The sequence below is a fragment of the Branchiostoma lanceolatum genome, chromosome 17 (genome assembly GCF_035083965.1).
Source record: "Branchiostoma lanceolatum isolate klBraLanc5 chromosome 17, klBraLanc5.hap2, whole genome shotgun sequence".
Taxonomy (NCBI): Eukaryota; Metazoa; Chordata; class Leptocardii; order Amphioxiformes; family Branchiostomatidae; genus Branchiostoma; species Branchiostoma lanceolatum.
This window is the reverse complement of record NC_089738.1, coordinates 6,375,851-6,395,627: the sequence shown is the minus strand read 5'-3', so window position 1 is coordinate 6,395,627 and position 19,777 is coordinate 6,375,851. Positions and strand designations below refer to the sequence as shown.

Here is a 19,777-nt window from a genome sequence, read left to right as displayed (position 1 = left end):
AATAAACAAGAGATACAAAAATGAAATTTCTGCTGCAGTACCAAGGTTACATACCAGGGGGCCCAAAATCGTCCTTGACTTTCGGCTTCACAGCACTCACCCACATACCAAATATCATCATAATCCATCAAGAGGCTCTTGAGTTATGCTGACTAGAGTAGTTCGGAAACACAAACAGACAAACAGACAGACAAACAGACACACCCAAAGCTTATCTCCATTTTTCATGGAGATAACAAGACCTTACTTTCAGTGAAATCATGTATATCAAGCTCCATCTCTCTTTACATTTCACACACTCACTCACTCACTCGTCCCTTGACCTCCTGGTCGTTGGGGGGACAAGGTAGCAGTGAAGATGGAGATCTGTCTCCAGGCTCATCTGTTTCTTGCAGCAGCCAGCCTTTATAATTATACATTTAAAACTGTCTTAAGAAGCGAGAAGAAGATGACCCTGTACATACTAGTATACATTTAGCCTTTGTACATGATGTACATGTAGCTACATGAATGAGACCTTAAGAATTTGGTATCTTACTATAGTAAGATACCAAATTCTTAAGGTCTCATTCATGTATTACTCTGAGTGGGTACATTAAAAGAATCCGTGGCCAAAAAATTAACGGCTGCGTGAAATTCCCTTTTAGCCAGTCCAGCTGATCTCAAGCGTCAAACTGATGAAAGCTTCTTTGTAACTGACGAAATTATCAGGTTAAGTTCGGCGGCCGCGCGCGAGGTCGGATGTGCACAGCAGGGCATTGTAGGTGATGCGGTCATGCGCTTACAGCTGGAAAGTGCATTTTTGGGGTTGTAGCTAAGTGCAGTTTGTAATTGCTATAAAAAGAGATTGTGTGTAGTGAAGATATTGGCAATTTTTTTACATGATCTAGGGTAAATGTTCTCAACAAAAAATGAATAATATTGACACATTTTCTATAGCTTCATTAAGAGCGCACCCATGTAAAACACGTATTATAACATGTAAGCCTATGGGGCGAAAAAACTCATGAATGAGACCTTGACATATCAATGATAAATCCACTGTACTTAGAACTACTTTATCATCTTGACCTGTACTTAGGTTCTAAGAACATACATAACAAAAACATATCATAAATGTCTTTCATTCATTCAGTGAAACAACGTAGATATAAACTCACGTATATCCTCGGCATACACAGGTTCTATACTGACAGTCATCTCGGTAGGTTTCCTCTGTGACAGGGCCTGTCTGAGGTGCACCCCCCTCCCACCGTTCACTGCAACAGAGAACCGAACGTTCCTCTCTGCAGAGTCTGCATGTTGGCGGAGGTGGTCAAAAGCTTTCTCCACCTTGCGGGAAAAAATTTAAAATTTATTGCAAATACATACCCGAGGGATAATTGCAAGTAAAATCAAAACATACAATGATTAAAAATACAATCATTATGATATTTGGGACTACAACCAATATAATACTACATTCTAAAATCTACATGGTGCTAGTTTTGTTGGGTTTGGCTTCTTCTTTTAAGGCAGTGGAAGACGAATTTACCCACTTCTATGATATGTGGGTTCTATGATTTTAATAGTAGAATCGTTTCGTGATGGTCCGGAATAGTGGGAAAGTATATAAGTGTGTATTTCGGACACACTGGTAAATAATTTGTTCAGAACCAAGTTGTATTGGTTTGGGCCTCCCAGCAGCTTTCTTTGGAATTGCAGGTGCGTTTCTGTTGGAAACATTGGGATTATCAAGAGAGGGGAGTATGATTGTCATCTTTCATTAAGGACTATGGTAAGGTTACAATTCTTTAGTGACAGGTAGCTTTTCGTCTCTAGAATAAGTGGTATTGGTTTGGGCCCCCTGGATGCTTTCCTTGGAAATGCAGTTTTTTTTTTAATGGAAGCATTCAGGAGTATGAAGAGGAAGAAGTATGATTGTTATATTTCTTTACAGAATATGGTTAACATTTTTGAGAGACAGGTAGCTTTTTGGCTCCAGAAAATGGTTTGGGCCTCCTACCAGCTTTCCTTAGAATTGCAGGTACGTTTTTATTGGAAAATTTCGGCAGTATGAAGAGATGGGAATTCGATTGTCATCTTTCATTAACGACTATGGTAAGGTTACAATTTTTGTGTGACAGGTAGCTTTTCGGTTCTAGAATAAGTGGTATTGGTTTGGGCCTCCCAGCAGCTTTCCTTGGAATTGCAGGTGTGTTTTTATTGGAAACTTGAGTATGAAGAGATGGGAGTATGACTGTCATCTTTCTTTACAGACTAGGGTTACAATTTTTGCGTGACAGGTAGCTTTTTTGCTCAGGAATAAGTTGTATTGGTTTGGGCCTCCTAGCAGCTTTCCTCGGAATGGCAGGTATGTTTTTCGAAACTTTCGGGAGTATGAAGAGATGGGACTATGATTGTTATATTTCTTTACAGAATATGGTTACAATTTTTGAGTGACAACTAGCTTTTTGGTTCCAGAATAAGTTGCATTGGTCTGGGCCTCCTACCAGCTTTCCGTGGAATCGCAGGTGCTTTTTTGTTGGAAACATTTGGGAGTATGAACAGAGCCTTACCTGCAGCACCCCATGTCCCTGAGCGAACACCTCCACCCCCTCCACCTTCTGTGCTGTATTCTCCAGTGCAGTCTTCACAGTGTAGGGGGTGTAGGCTACACCGGTCGCTTTCAGCGCCGACAATACAAGAGCTGAGGACAAACGCGACCAGATAATTGTTGTCATAGATAGATACATATTTTCTGCCTTTAAGTGTTTAACTGTCAAGCTTGTCAATATCATCAATCTTTATAACATTTTCCTTTACAAACTAGAATCTTAAAATGAATTGTCCATGTGAAAATTGCTGATTGTGTGTCTTTAAATTGGCGAAAAGATCCAGCCTATGACAACACTACCAAACAACAAAAAGTCATTTGTAACAAAGTACGAGGGGTGATCAATAAGTCCTCGGCCTCACCGAGAAATAAGGTGCACAACTCAAATATTGGGGAATAATTCTAAACTATGAACTTAGTCTTCTATCAATGTCTACCAAAATTCAAATCATTGTGAACATTACTTTGCAGGCGACACCCAGTAACATTAAGTGAGGTAGAAGGATAAAGACATGGACAATAGACCCCTTTCCAAATACCGCGGCCATTTTGAATCCAGGCCGAGCGCACGTGGTTCGAGCGCGGGAAAAGTCAACACCCGGTAAGACCAAGCCAGCGGTAAGGCGTCCCCAATAGAAACCAGCGTTGAGTCATCTTCGGCGGCGAGATGTTCTCCTCCTCGGTGAAATCCATCCATATATTTGCATGGCACAAGTAGATGATATTGTCGTGGACACTTGGACTCGATATCGGCCAGTAAAATTGTGAATTTCTGCTCCTTTTCCACAGTTCCTGCCGGGATGTTGAACGCGCGCTACGGTGATCGAATGCTCGTATGTTTACACCGCGTGCTTGTAGTTTCCCTAATAATGTTAGCTTAAGTCGAGAAAAATCCCACAAAACAAACACTTTTCGGGCTGGGATCCTTGTAGCTAAGTTTAGGTATGACTCTTGAGCCTTTTGGTTGTCGTGACAATGCCAACATCATCTTGAAATTACATTAGTTTGAGGGAGGGTCGTGTTTTCTGTGCAGCGTTACATCGACTTCGCTCAGCAATATCTGACATTTCCACTGAATTTAATCCCACAAAAAAGACATTAAGATATAGGCTTGAGTTCAATGTCCTTCTGGGTACAAATTTGGCAGCATTCCGGCGGCTTTTAGACGATCTTTTCGGATTCCAAGAATTTAGTCTTGCGGACTCCAAGTACGTGAGTGAAGGTGCGTTTTCCACTGTATCTGACGTTTCTTTAAATCATTTTGCGCGGCAATATTTCAGATATCTGTTGACCGGATGGAACCCAAAAAACGTTAGATAATATTGACTTCAGGAGGGAAGGACCTCAGGCCGATATTTTTCCTTTTTTTTTGTGGGGTTTCATGCTGTGGAAATCGAAAATATTTCCGCAAAAAGTGATGTAATGAAACGCTACAAAGAAAACACGCCCACTGCTTCACTCACGAACTTCATCAAACTAATCTTGGCACTAGAATATCGTCAAAGTCAAAGGAGCCACCGAAGTTTCGTCAAATTTCTATACTCACAAAGCCCTCAAGCCTATATTTTCACGTTTCTGTAATATCATCCGACGGAAATTAAGATATTACGGCGCAAAGTGAAAACACTCCATCTTCACTCACGTACTTTAGGTTTTGATATTTCAGAAAACTCGTCAAAAGAAGCCGCTGAAATTCTGCTAAATTCCTAACCAGAATTAGACTCTACCAGTCTCCACGGGTTGCTGGGAAAATAGTAGCAATTGGCCAAATAGAGTCAAATGTATGAAGGGGGTCGGCTATGGAGATGGGGTCCAATATTGCAACCCTCCATGGCCAAAGTCCCCCGGCAAATGATCTCCCCGTAGCCGGCGCGGTTAGTCTGGTAGAGACTAAACAAAAATGACCTTAAGCTCAAGCCTACACGTCTTTTTTTGTGGGATTGCATTCAGCGGAAATGTCAAATATCGCCATGCGGGGCGATGTAACAAGAAAGAAAGGAAAAGTTAGACAGAAAAGAAAGAAAGGCTAGACAGAACACACGACCCTCTCTCAACGCGTGTTTTCCCAGGCGAAGTTGGCAGGGACCAAAATTACGGTCACAACCGGTAAAATTCTGTATATGTCTATCTAAGTAGATATAAGGATCCCAGCCCGAAAAGTGTATGTTTTGTGGGATTTTTCTCGAATTTAGCTAACGTTATTAGGGAAACTACAAGCACGCGGTGTAAACATATTAGCATTCGATCACCGTAGCGCGCGTTCAACATCCCGGCAGGAACTGTGGAAAAGGAGCAGAAATTCACAATTTTACTGGCCGATATCGAGTCCAAGTGTCCACAACAATATCATCTACTTGTGCCATGCAAATATATGGATGGATTTCACCGAGGAGGAGAACATCTCGCCGCCGAAGATGACTCAACGCTGGTTTCTATTGGGGACGCCTTACCGCTGGCTTGGTCTTACCGGGTGTTGACTTTTCCCGCGCTCGAACCACGTGCGCTCGGCCTGGATTCAAAATGACCGCGGTATTTGGAAAGGGGTCTATTGAGCTGCGACCTGAGGTAAGCAGGCCACCCTGCTCTGCTGAAAGTCAGATACCCACTTCTTTTTAGTTGAAATAAGAAGGGAATGTTCATCAAACATTTTGACAATGACTTACCAATTCCTCCACAGGCGTTAGGGGAAGACATGGAGGTCCCGTTCATGAGCTGAGAGCCACGTAGAGTCCAGTTAGGCACAGAGGCTATAGCACCACCCGGTGCAGAGATACTCACACCTAAGGCTCCGTCTACACTGTAAATAGGGCAACATTTGAATACAAAGAATATTGACCACAAGAAAGGCACATTTTCATGACATAAGTAGCTGCTATATTATCATTTTATGTCCATGCCATCTATTGACACCTTTGCACAGGGAATGAGAGAAGCAATACATGTAAATGACAGTAATTGCATACAACCTTGTCTTTATTTCTATTCTATGGAACCATCTGAAATTGTCTTCACTTCATTAACACATCTATTCAGAGTTTTGGTATAAAACCTGGTTCTACCAGATCTTTCCTTAGTCACTGACGAAAGATAGTGGATGCTGTCTGAAACGTCTGACTGTTTCAAAATTTTCTCCAGTTGCTTGACTATCTATTTTTGGCGTAATCACAACTTTCTCTAGTGAAGCCTTCAACCTGTCAATTTTTTTGAAAGATTTTATGAAGAATTGATGCACCAAATCTTTTGGAAAAATTTCTCTACTTACGTTGGTCCCCTTGACGACCAGGTGTATTGGTTGCTAGGTAACTTTTCCCTGAGAGAGTATTCAGCTGTCATCATCTCTGGAGACACAAAGGCACCAACACCTGCAGGGGAGACCAGAAAACTGCAATGTGAGACCTTTTGTACATGGATGAAAGTTGATTTTTTGTTGACCACATTTTAAAAGTTGACTTTGCTTTTGACACAAAATGAGGACTTGCTTTGGGCTTATTCCTTGGGTCACAGAAGCCCCCTTTTCTCTCCTACTGTCAAATTCAGTCCCCTTATATACCAGGGTTGTCTCCAGCTTTGAATTCTTTTCTGTCCCACTCATTGTTTGGGAGCCTATGTTTTGAATTTTCGTTGTTAAATGCATCATTTAAAGCTTTTGAAGATACATTTTCATCAATTCTATGTCATAAAGTTCAGATTTTGGGACGGACAGGGTCCCAACAAGCAAATTTCCGTCCTAGGACGGAGGGACGGGTCCTGGAGACAGCCCTGCCTCATTCCCAAAGCAAGTTACAGTACAATGTAAATGCATTTAAGTCCGCGGTGGTTCAATATTTGCAGTCACCTCTTCACCGCGAACTTAAAACCACCACGAAAATGCTTGTTTTGCCTTGTGGACGCAGACTCCTTCCCGGCCAGCAATAAGAAAAAAAATGTAATAATATAAAAACTGTAACTTGAAAAAGAAAACAGCCGGGAGGAGTCTGCATCGGAGGCTAACCTTCCGCCTAGGCCCTGTTTCAACTGAAAATTAAAAACGAAATGTCAACACTCCATTTTCTTCCTACGTCAAAGTCAAACAAGAGTTTGGAAAGCTCGTATCTCCATGAAATATTTCGATTATGCAAATGACCTCACATTTGCATAATACATACTTTGTCAAGTATACCTTTAACTGACTTTCACAGGTCACAATGTTAACAGTCCAATCATTTACCACTTCATTGGGAACTAAAATGCATTGACAGTATGTAAAAATCAGTAACTGTTAAACTCCTACCAATGATACTGGAGGTTGTCCCCCCAGGCGTTCCGACGGTAGTCAGGGCGGGGCCGTTGTTCCCAGCGCTGGACACGAAGATGACGCGATGTTTGTTGACTGCCTCCGAGATGATGTCGCACACTCGACTGTAAGACAACATTTCAAGAATTTCAATCACTTTTTTTAAATATCTTTATTTTTCTATTATTTAAAAAAAATAAATCTTAATCTTCCATTTTAAATTTTTACTTCGTTATTTTCATTTTTCTAATTAATTTTCATTTAATATATATTCATAGAATGGCAGTAATGCCAAACGGGTAGTGTCTACCAGACTAAGTCGTGGGGTCTTGTGGCGCAACGGCAGAGTGTTTGGTTCAGAACCAAGTGGTCCAGGGTTCTAATCCTGCCATGTAGCCGATCCTGTGCCTTTAGGAAAGGCACTTTACACGACCTTCCACACTTCACTCAGGTGGAAATGAGTACCTGGTTAGGGATGTTACTTGGATAGGACGTTAAATAGAGGTCCTGTGCTTAGGAAGAACTACACCTCGGGCACGTTAAAGAACCCACCACACTTATCAAAAAGAGTAGGGGTCCTTCCTGGTGTGTTGTTCAAAACCTACAGTCCTATGGCCGCACATTGTCGTATTGACGTCACCTGGGCGCCAAATGGCAGTAGCTCCAGACCATTGCGATTCAGCCATGCCAATCGTGCAATTCAGCCCCTGGCTGCGAAGAGAGAGTAGTCGGACTACCCAACAATTATCTGTAAAATTCACTACTTAGGCCACACCAATTTAATTTCTTGGTTGATGGATTTTTATTTTCCGGAAAAAAAAATTCAGAAATTTTTTTTTTTTCTAACATTTTTTTTTTTTAGATAAAAATCCGTTAACCAAGAAATTAAATTGGTGTGGCCTTACCCCTTGTCGGGCCAGTGCGCAGCCTCCCCATAGCTGAAGTTCACCAGATCACATTTCTGATCAATCACAGCAATCATCTACAGTAAAAAAAACAAGAAACCAATATGTTATTCATGATATACATAGGCACAAAATCTGAGAACACAAAACTTAATATATCTATATGCGACAAAAATTACGGAATATATTTGCTGATTTTTGGGCTGCCCTGTATGATTTACAGTATGGTGGAAAACTTCTTTTTTTTAACAGATGAAAATTGATGCGCGTGTGATTTTAAAGGAATCATCATGGTACTTGCGGTAATTCCACTTGTGGTGAATTACGCAAGGTGTGTTTTTTAAAACAATTATATGATACTCACTAAACCCTTGCAGACCCTACCCATGTATTCCCTATAGGTATACACACTTCCTTCATCGTGAATATCTTTTGGCATAAATGAGGGGTGATAAGCACAATAAGGAGGCCAGTTATTAATAAGATATAAAAGAACACATAACAAGACAAGTTTCTCTCATGACACCCCTGAAATTCTTTCAGAAATCGGTAACCTAACTTTTGTCAGGTCTTGTCAGGCACTTTGTATTAAACCATAGGCTGAGGTTGTTTAATTTGATTAATCAAAAAATAAAGAGTGACCGGACACCTGGGGAATTAAGCAGAATACTGAATGCTTTTTGATGCGCACAGGACTAGTGGATACTTAATCGTATACTGTAAAAAGTTTTCATTTTTACTTCCTAAAATTATTTGAAAAAAAAATCTATTGGAAAATAACTCCCCCCTCTGGAGTTTAGGACTAAACTGTGTTGTATTTTCATGACTCACCGCCCTGATAAGTGCAGAGCCAGTCTCCATGGTACTGAGACGGGAGTCTCCGATCTTGATGGCGACGATCTGCGCTCCCGGCGCGACTCCATTCCTCTCCGGGTCGTCGGGGAAGTTCCCCGCCGCTATACACGCCACGTGGGTACCGTGGGCTCCTGGGATACATACACACACCACGAAATCAGTTACATCTCCTAGTATTTGCTACTAATACCTTTACAAAGACAAGGTTCTCAAACTCCATTACTAATACTATATTAGTTATTCATTCTTAAAGAGTGAATGTTCCCAATTGTGCATGAAAGAAAAACTACATGTTTATCATTCCTAGTATGGATAGTATGCATGGATCAGAATCATTCTATATTTGATTGAACACATCAAACTAAAAATGCATCATTTTGAAAAATTCAAATAAACACAATGAAACATAAACTTAAGTTCATTTTATGGTTGGACTGAACCTTTTTTCAGTCACTACGAGCATGAGACAGCATTTAACCTAATATGATGTGAAGAATGATTTCAAAAGTTTTTTGTGGGATGCTCTAGTTTCTCCCTTTAATGGTGGACATCTATAGGAATGAGTAGCTACATGTATACAGTGACTGATTATACGTCCGGTTCCAAAAAATTAAAAATATTCCACAGGTATTTCAGCAATGTTCCGCGCATGTATCATAGAGGCCATAACTCTAGAAACTGGCTTCCCAGCTACACCACCAGCGGACCATTTAGAGCGCATAAGCAGAACAAGGAGGTTTCACGTGGCAATGCATCCCAGATTTCGGAGAGTGAGTGTAACATCGAAAACAATGGGTTAACGGAGCAGGAATAGCCAGGAACTGCAGACGCCTTACTGGAGTTTTAGAGTGCTTTCAAAAGATATTATGGTAGAATTAAGAGTGCTACGTTAACTTGGTACTTTTGTTACATAAAGTAAGATCAACACGGACACCATCGCCAAGGCAATACTTTTTCGCTGCCACACTTGTTTTTGTTGTTGTGCGAAGCTCACCTCCATTGGCACAGATGTTGAGAACCTTCCCCTCGTCGTAGATGTTGACAGAGTAGTTGAACATGTCCAGCTGACTGAAGGTGGCATATTGCTGATGCTCCCTGTAACTGGCCAGTACTGTACACGACTCGAGGTCTCCTGTCACACTGGTGTCGAGCACAGCCCTGGGAAAGGAAAAACGATGGTTTTTATTGGTCAGAAATTACCCGCAATGGCAGCCTTTCTAGCACTGACTTGATGCAGGGTTTACAGGTTTAACATAATACACAACATATACATATTTTATCCACACTTTGTAGACACTGTCCTTAAGTTACCCGTCAAAAACTGTGAAAAACAACTAAAAGTTTACCCAAAAATGAGTCAAAATGTCCACAACAATATTTTCTACAAATGAAAGGCACATATATTAGATTATTTCATCTTAGAGGGGCGAAATGTACCACCTAAGATGATATAACTGGTTATTACAGGTTATAGACTTAGGATCTGGGTCAGGTACATGTACTGCCTCGTTTTGGTGCATGACCCAGAGCTGACCTCTGGGAATTCAAAATGGCTGCCGTAACTGGAAAGAGGTCTATTGATTGATAAAACACTGCTACATGATTTTTATCTAAAAAAAGTACTTTTTTTTACTTAAAAATCATAGGATTTCCTTGCCATAAATAAAGTTAAAAATGCATAAAAATATGTCATTCAATCAGGCCAGTGAAAAGTTGGTTTGGGCCAGTAGATTTTCAATGTCCTTGCCCTAGGGTATAGGACAAGTGAATTTTTCAAAACTTTTCCAACGCTTTAAATATTCATAAATCTATCAAATTTGATGAGAGACAGACAGTTGCAACTCCATATAAGGCCACACCAATTTAATTCATTGCTTCTCGGATTTTTTCAGAAAAAAATCAGAGCGACAGGGCGAAAAAAAAATTAAAATAAAAAACATTTTTTTGCAAATAGATGAGGTTTACATTAACATAAAGAATAAGATGATAATTCAAATTTCAGCTTTGTATGGCTCATTTTATGCAATGCACCCCTTTCTTTGATCTAGTTCTACAATTTCAGTAACAAAACTACCTTTTGCCATGTAATGTATGGATTGATAATATTGAGAAATAGTTTTAATAAATGAAAAATCATAACTTATGTTATGATCAATATGACCACACTTTTTTGGTATATGCCGGCCTCTATAATCTATTTCTAATTGGTGGCTATTGAGTTTTACAACTGAACAAATAGTAAAATTGGGAAGTGACCAAATTTTTTTTTTTTCAAAATGGGAAAAACAGCAGAGGCTATTCCGAGAAGCAACAAAATAAATTGGTGTGGCCTAAGATACAAAAGTAAAAGTGGATTTTAGTTGCAGGAAAATCAAGGAAGAGAAAGTGTGTGGAGTTTTACCTCCATGTGTTTCCATCATGCCAGGCAAGGCAGTCACACACTGGGCCAGGCTCCGAGTACTTCTTTTCCTGACTGGTCAAGATGTCCACTTGGGCCTGGAGGTCTTCTCTCTGCAGCTTCTCATCCTACACACAAGTACAGAGGGATGTAATCAGTAGGGCTCTTGTGACACACCGATCTTGTGACCTTGGGAAAAGGCACTTAACACGACTTTCCCAACATGCCAGAATGGTCGTCATCAACTTGATCAAGACCGTGGGCATTAAAGACAAGAAAGAAAGAAAGACAAAATATTGTTCTCGGTACTGAAAACACTTAAAGGCAACCAAAGCAATATGAGGGCCCAAAATATGGAAATTAAAAAAATGCTGAAATGTTTATGGAAGGGACATTTGCAAACACTATTTAGCACATTCGTGTAATAACTTACTTTGAGCATTTTAAAACCGTGCAAAAATGTGTCGTACAATGATTCCCTTAGCTTCGCGAGCCTTCAAAAACCCTAGTGACGATTTTCAGTGAGTATCTCACATCACATCACAACGACATTGTATTTTTGCATGATGGACGTCGCTACACATTGTGACAGTGTTGTTTGAACTAATCATGTATAGAAATGACTTTCAAAATCCGTTTTTTGGGCCCTAATATTCCTTGGGTTTACTTTATAAGAGTTGTGATTCAGTACATGTTACTCATACCTGTGCTGTGGGGTTGGGGTGTGCTGTGTCAAACTACTTTATAAGAGTTGTGATTCAGTACATGTTACTCATACCTGTGCTGTGGGGTTGGGGTGTGCTGTGTCAAACTCATCCAGTTTCCTGATAGCCTCTGCCAGAGCCACCCTATGAGGAGGATCCCAGGTCTTCTCTTTCTTGTCTTTCTGTAAAGGACAAAAATTATCATAAATTATTATATAATATTGTATTTCAAGTTACATAAAAATGCACCTATCGACCATATACTGTAAATGCAGAAACGTTTGCGGTGGTTTTATGTTAACGATTTTTCCGGTGAATTCTTTACCCTGAACTTAAAACCATCGCAAAAGCTCTTCTGTGACTGTAGCGCTACTATTGTTTCAAACACGAACTCAAAACCACCGCAAACACTCCATTTTCTCCCTACCGCTAATTAAAACCCCGCAAACATTTCTGCATTCACAGTAAGTATGTGCATACTGCTTTGAATGAATTCATAATTTAACTAGTAATGTTTTACCAATCTGTAATTCTATTTTAAAAACTGCTTTCATCATTAGGCCACAGCAAGTAAATTTTATGGATGACATCCTCCGCAGACTCCAAAATTAATGAGATAGGGCGAAAAAAAAACAAGGCGGGCCAAAAAAACAAGATTCCTATATTTTCACATTTTGAGATCATAATTCTTGTTAAACAAGAATTGAGGCGACGAAATATGATATCATGACCAACAGGTCTTTTAGTCCTGTATTCGACCAATGTTTTAGTCCTGTATTCATTCATATATAATATAAAACCTCCTTGATTCAACAGTAAATATGTCCTTGTAGATGTGTATACATCTCAATAGACTAACTACAATAAATGCAGAAAAGAGCTTGTTGTACCATCATCTGAAGCAACAACACTGGGTATTCATATGCGATGAAACATCTTGTGTATAGAGCTCAATTAACTAGAACCCCCCCCCCCCCCGATTATTTATATAATGTCCTAGCTAGAAGAAATGCAGAAAACAGCTTGTTATTATACCATAATGGGCAGGAACTACACTGGGTATTCATATGCAATGAAACACCTTAGACTGTCAACGTTTACGACATATTTGCCAATTTTTGGCATGTTGACCACCGTCGGAGGGCAATGAAATTTCTTGTTTTTCATTTCGAAATCAGGCGAAAATTAATGAGCGCGCTGATGTCATCCATAAAAATTACTTGCTGTGGCCTTATAGAAAAGCCCACTACATTGTATATTCTGTAATAACTCATCCCTGCATTTATTAATAGTATTGCTGCCAATTGTTACTAATTTTGATAAAAATAATAAATCGTTTCAGTTACCTCCTGCATATGTATTAAAATTTGAATTGAAAAATCAGATTAATGAAAAATATGAGTTGTCTTCTATGTGGTTTTGCATATCTAAACTCTGGACCTAAACTAGGACTTGTAAAAACGTTTAGGTTCAAGTCCAAAAAAAAACTAAACGTTATGAACCAAGTCCGGACTTGCAAAAAAGTATCTCTCGCTTATATTCTCCTTTTTGTTCTAAACCATCTTAAACGGTACCTTCTATAGATCATGAAATTTGCGGTGTAAAAGGACGAAAACATTGCTGTTTTTGTGTGTATTACTGAGCTTTTGTGTTTACTACTGGCTGTATATAACTTTGCATGTATCTTTTTCAAATTGTATGTAAACTTTCAAATTGTATGTCAACATGGAATTTTACATATGCCATGGGTTCAACTTCAGGTCCGGACCTAAACCTGAACATGAATTTAGGTATGCAGATTTCTACTACTATATCACCAACCTGAGTTCTCTCTCGGACTTGTTTAGGGAAGAGCTCGAACATATTCTTTACCCCTATGTGGTAACGGCCAGATGGATTCTCCCAACTAGCGGGGATCTGAAAACACAACATACCGTCAGTTGGTATTCTTTTGAAATACAAAAAGATTTCTGTTGAAATACAAAAAAAAATTTAAGGACACAAATGTTACACATATTGAATTCGGAATTTGTCTATCCATTCTTTTTTAAAACACAGAACGTATGGTTGAAATTCAGTTGCTTTAGGTAATGTATTAGCCTGAGTGTCATCCTAGTTAGTTTTCTGGGGTCTCTACACTCTCCCCTAACCAATTCCAGAAGGGAAAGTACGGGAGAACAGGTAAAATAACTAGGATGACTCTGAGGCTACCAGTAATACTATCTAGTAGTAGTGTTGAATGTTCTGTGTTGAAGAAATAATGGAGAATTCTGCATCACCGATAAGTTTAAAGAACACTATATACATTTGTATATACAACATGTTGTTGCATTTTTTTGTTCAAGGACACAAAACTCCCTCAACTTCTGGCGCATTCCTCATTGAAACGTGTGTTTTCTTGGGTGGGTATGACATAAATAAAATACAACACGGTGAATTCCGTATCACCCGTGGTACAAGCCCCACCGTGGGTAGGATCGCCCGACGGCCGTAGGGCGATCCAACCCGCAGGAGGGCTGGGACCGAAGGTGATGCGGAATACACCGTGTTGTATTTTATAATTGCAAATACTCCAAATATCCTTGTATTCTACACTTTGTGATACCTTGAGGGTTCTTCCTGACAGTCCCACGATCTCTCCATCTTTTGGCTCCGCCACAGTTGACACGTCCACATCTCCACTCCCCGTGGTGTCGATGATGTCCACGATCTTTGGCCTTCCATCTGAGGTTTGCTGAACAAGAAACAAACAGTGTTCTCATCAGAATTTTTTCACAGCATAGGGGTCAGGTACAGAAGGCCAACTTTACGCGGTGCAAGTCACGCGTGGAGTGCTGAAGACATGACCAGAGTAGGGAGTCTGGCATGTTTCCACGGAAAATTTGTAAATTCATAACCCAATGAGACATTATTTCATGCATTTTGAGGGATAAATTTTGTGAAGTAGAGTTTTTCCTCTGTCACAGCCTTATTCTAAAGCCAAATATGAACTTTTTATAAGATTTATGAAGGGTCACAAGGTTTGTCCCAGAAAGAAACACCCCTATGCTGGTTGAAACACAGCATAGGGGTCCAGATCACAGCATAGGGGGTCCAAATCACAGCATAGGGGGCCCCTATGCTGAAAAGGCCTGGCGAGAACACTGACAAATCATCAAAGATAATCTCTTCAACAACAACCAATGAGAACCTTTAGTTTTATCTATTTATTGGTTCAGCATGTACTAGCCAGGGTTGCCCAAATAGCGGGAGGAATAATTATTACTAAGGGCGAAGCCATGTGCGGTTATAGGACTGTAGGTTTTGAACCACTTATACCGGGGCATGCCTCTACTCTTTTTCGAAAGGTGTGGTGGGTTCTTTTGCGTGCGCAGGGTGTGGCTCTCCCCAAACACGGGACCTCCATTTAACGTCCTATCCGATGGACATCCCTAACCCTAAATGAGCTAGGTACTCATTTGAATTTACACCTGAGTGAAGAGAAGAAAGTCATGTTAAGTGCCTTTCCCAAGGGCACAGCGTCGGGGCCCATGTCCAGAGATGTCTGGGGGCAGCCAGGGTTCGAACTTTTAGTTTAACAACCATTACCACAAAGACAGTTAGTCCTAAAGAAAAGTTCTAAACTTGAGGCATTGCCAAAAAGGCCCCGTTAATGATGCAAAAATCAAAACAGTTTCATTTGCCAGATTATTAGTGAACACGAATACTCCAAGTTGGATTTGAGCGGTTTTGTTCTGAGCTACCTCTGGGAAGTGGATAGTGATGGTTTGTAATTAGCCGGATTCAGTGGCATGAATCCTGCTTGCCTCGATGCTTATGTTGTCGTATATTCAGGTTTGTTTGTTTGTTTGTTTGAACCTTTGTTTATTCATGATAAGCTCAAATCGGCACGCAGGCCGCTTTTCATTGAGGTCATGAGGGAAGAGGTAAGGGTCAGATACAATATAACAGAGATAAACAGTCATTTGAGTCCTAATAACTCTATCAACATATATCATTACATATTTATGGTACAACAATATACAATTTCTACAACATACAACATAAAGTAGGGCGAAAGCTGATTCATGGTCCGTGTCCGTTCGTTTAGTTCATTTCCGTTACTTCAAGAGTCTCTTAAAGGAAGTCAGATTCGGAGCCGTACGTGTGTCTGGCGGTAGGCTGTTCCAGACATTTGGTCCACGGTAGGCTACCGATCTTCTGAAAATCTCTCGCTTGGGTTTGGGGACAACCAGCTGACTGCTTGTGCTTTGTCTGGTTGTACGAGTACTCTGGTCTCTGCAGTACACAAACATCTGGCGCATGTAGGGTGGCAGTTTGTTGTTTAGGGCTTTGTAGGTTTGTACGGCATTGTAGTACTGGAGTGTTTCTTTAATGTCTTTCCAGCTCAGCCGAGAGAGCACTTCGGTTGATGGTGTCCTGTGTGGGGCCTTGAGTATCAGTTTTCCAGCCCGATTCTGCATACTTTGAATTTTCTGTAGATCCTGGTCGGGGGCAGCTTCCCATGCTGTGCAAGCGTATGTGATGTGTGGTAGGAAGATGGCATTATACAGGTACGCGGGGTCAAAGTCTGTTCGCACTTTCTTACATGAACTCAGAGGTTTGTCTAGCATGCCTACTCAGTCTAAAGTGCATCTGAAACTCAGAATTGGTACATCTCTATCCCAGTTTTGGCTTCGACCACATCTCCAAACTAGACTCTCCACTGCTGAGGCTGTGTTTGACCCTTTGTCAGTGACACCTTCTCACCACGAGGTATTAGTGCTGCGTACCTAAACGTAACATCAGGTACAGGTACAGGTATCGGTACAGAGGTTTAGGTACAGGTCCGGACCTGTACCGTACCTGACCTGTACCTGTACCTGAACAATTGAATTGTGTTCTTCTAAACTTCTTCAATAATGACAGAAACATAAATAATCTGTTTTCAACTTGTCAGCATCTTTCTTCAAAGAACATAACTAGGTTTCCTACCGCCAAACTCCCTTGGCCTTGCTATCAAAACTCCCGGCCTGCCTGAATGATCTATTTCATATTAGTTACGCTGTTCCAAATTAAAGTGTCACTTTGGTCACGATTGGTGTTGCATAAGGCCATGAGGTCAGTCACAAAATAAGCACATACTTTATTGTACATTTATATCGGTACAGTACCCGTTCTTCATGATCTGGTATTTTGGACCTGTACCTAATCAATATTTACGGTACAGTACTGATACATGTAGCACTACAAGGTATCAATGATTGTGTTACATTCCATGGTCACACTCACACACCATTTTCCAGAAATGAAAATAAGCAAGATGAGCTGGAGAATGGCTATGTCCTACATTTTCATCGTGTCAAAGTAGACTGTATTTTGTATCATGAACGTGGTGTAATGCTGTACTGTGCTTAGGTTATCCTGGACTCAGTTATTTTACCCCAAGGGAGTTTTGAATTGTCTGTCTGTTTGTGTCTGTCATTGTGGGTGTTGGGGTTGGGGTTGGGGTTTTGTTCGCGTTAAGAATTTGTGCGTTCGCATGGACAATTTTCGCGTGGAAAATTTAAAATGGAGCATTTATAGGTTCAAAATATCATAGTAATTTTATCATGAAAATTCTTCTCCCTTGGGAATAGACTTGAGTCCCTTGGGAATAGCACACACCAAACCACACCACACCCTGCCCACACCCATGCAGGGGAAAAGTTTGCCTGGAATTTTGATCATTTGCACATTAAGATATGCAAATTAGTTGATCCCAAAGGAATTGAAGGTTTACAAATCAAAGGTTTCACGCCAAAAAAATTTCAAAGGATTTTTGAAATTTAAAGAAAACAAAAACAATTTGATTCCCAAGGGATTTAAATCCGCGCCTGAAATATATCATTTACTCAGCTATATTCTTTATATTTTGTTATTTTGTAATCAAGTGGAAAGGTACTGCGTGGTACGCAAACGCGCAAATTCTTAATGCGAAGGAAAGCCGTTCCCTTTCTACAGTACATTGTACAATGACGTTTCTGTTTGTTCTGCCAGAATTATTTTGCTTCACAAGGAGTGAAGTCTGTTACCTCCAATGGCTTTGTTTACTGGATAGACTTTTTTTGATGCCTCACTGTCGGAGTCACAGATGAGCTCCAAGTTTAACGTGCTTGAGGTGTGGCTCTCCTCAAACCCGGGACCTTATAGCATCCTATCCTGCAAGGCACGGCTCTAACTTTTATTATTGATTGTTTATTATTGTTACTCAGTGTACTATGTCGTAGTTGTGTTTTTTATATGTAAAATCAGGGATACCTGAAAAACAGGCTTCACAGCCTGAGTTGTATTTCCCCTGTATAAATAAAATGAAATGAAATGAAAATGAACTGAAGCTAGGAACTTGTTATTCTTGTTTCTTTCACTGTAACTTAATGTTCACTGTTTTCACCATCACCTCTGTACCGTGAACTTATCATCACCGTGAAAACACCTGTTGTAACTATTCATAATTCCTTCACATATCTGTTCTGTAAATCACTTGCCGTCACCATGAAGTTTCAGTTTAGTGAAAATGTCCATTTTCCTTACACCATGAAATTTGTTATATTGTACTCATTTTCACTTGATTGAAGTGAGAAAAGTTGTGTTAAGTGCCTTTCTCAAGGGGACAAGATCAGTGACATATAACTTGTGCCACGTTGTGTGTAATTTCTCTATGATGATGTGGCAAGTCTGGTTTTAAGTTCTGCCCTTCTACGTCAAAAGTAAACAGAATCGGCTTAAATTATGCCAATCTTCAAATCCAAAAGATTTCCCCCATTCATACTTGGACAAAAAGAATCCACATGCTATATATCTGGTAATCACATAAATACAGGTTTACAGGGGGGTACTTTGAATTGTTGTATCGGGCAACGTGGCTCCATAAGTTACATAAAGATCATACTGATACACAAGTTCTTGACAAAAAAAAGATTGTAAATATTTGTAGATGAATAATTCTCTGTAACTGTTAGAAATAATTCAAGCAAACTGATCTCCAAACTACGAAAAAACGTCGGGTTGTGAACCGGCATACAGTATTTTCAAAACAAGCTAACGGATATTTCTAAAAGCTTGATTCTATGAATGGAGAATCAAAGAATCCAGTTACGTTTCTCTCAGTCCTTGTCTTAAACAGATTTTATCTTGCTCGATTTAAATGACAGTCAAATTATATTCAGGTGACATGTTCTAGTCAAGCTATGTACACTGCCCCCCTCCCCACGGGAAACAAAGCTTTGTCTGGGAGTTACCTGTAAGCCCGGGGCTCCCGGGTCCACTCCTGTGTCCAGGATAGCTATGGTGACTCCTTTGCCGTCATAGTCGGGATATTTGGCGAGGAAGGCCGACGCGCCGGTCTCTCTTTTCGGCAGAAGCCCGTGAATCGGGAATTCGTGGTCGACGATGGCAGCCATGATGATGATGATGATGGTACGCCCCCTGTGTACCAAAGGTCACTGCAGGTCAAGTTTGTGACGTAATGATATTGCGGAAAAACTGCTTGAAATATTCACACCGATTGGCAGTAAAAATATCAATAAAGAATAAAGAGTTTTAAGTTCCCTCACTATTAAATAAACGCGTACATGCTAAGGTTGTTATTTTTCGGTGACAGACAGCTTTTGATTACGTCTGGAGAAGTAGTGTAGGTTTGATGTAATGAGGGTGCCTAGCAGTTGTTCTGAAACTGAAGGGACATGTTTGTGTAAGTTTACCATAGAGAATAACTGAAGAAAGGAACAACGGATTTTCTTGATTTTTGGCATGCAGGTAGATTGAGAAATGTACACGATGACTTCATTTAATCTGCATAACTATAGCTAATGAGGAATTCCAGTGTTTTCTGTAATAGGGTTTGAATACATCAAGGATATAATGTCCTTGAATACATGGAACATATGTAGTTGACTGGTGGAACATTAACAGATACCATTAATGCTAATAAGACTCTAATTTGCATAATCGATATGCAAATGAAATAATGCTTTGATGGTAAGTGGTGGAAATTTCTTCATCAACCATGCAAATTAGATTATGATT

General features: G+C 40.1%; 1 protein-coding gene across 2 annotated transcripts in view; it reads right to left on the bottom strand.

Annotated features, from left to right (window-relative positions):
- Positions 1-19,185, bottom strand: part of LOC136423680 (tripeptidyl-peptidase 2-like) — a 36,802-nt gene extending 17,617 nt beyond the window's left edge. For both annotated transcript variants that reach the window (XM_066411953.1, XM_066411954.1), the window contains exons 1-13: positions 18,991-19,185; positions 14,337-14,465; positions 13,553-13,648; positions 11,806-11,913; positions 11,031-11,155; positions 9,624-9,787; positions 8,606-8,760; positions 7,775-7,851; positions 6,867-6,994; positions 5,859-5,958; positions 5,260-5,393; positions 2,559-2,689; positions 1,161-1,332 (exon numbers count right to left, since the gene is read on the bottom strand). In XM_066411953.1, coding sequence (XP_066268050.1) covers positions 1,161-1,332; positions 2,559-2,689; positions 5,260-5,393; positions 5,859-5,958; positions 6,867-6,994; positions 7,775-7,851; positions 8,606-8,760; positions 9,624-9,787; positions 11,031-11,155; positions 11,806-11,913; positions 13,553-13,648; positions 14,337-14,465; positions 18,991-19,152 — 1,681 coding nt within the window. In that variant the 5' untranslated portion in view covers positions 19,153-19,185. The remainder of the gene's footprint in view (positions 1-1,160; positions 1,333-2,558; positions 2,690-5,259; positions 5,394-5,858; positions 5,959-6,866; positions 6,995-7,774; positions 7,852-8,605; positions 8,761-9,623; positions 9,788-11,030; positions 11,156-11,805; positions 11,914-13,552; positions 13,649-14,336; positions 14,466-18,990) is intronic.
- Positions 19,186-19,777: the final 592 nt, after the last annotated feature.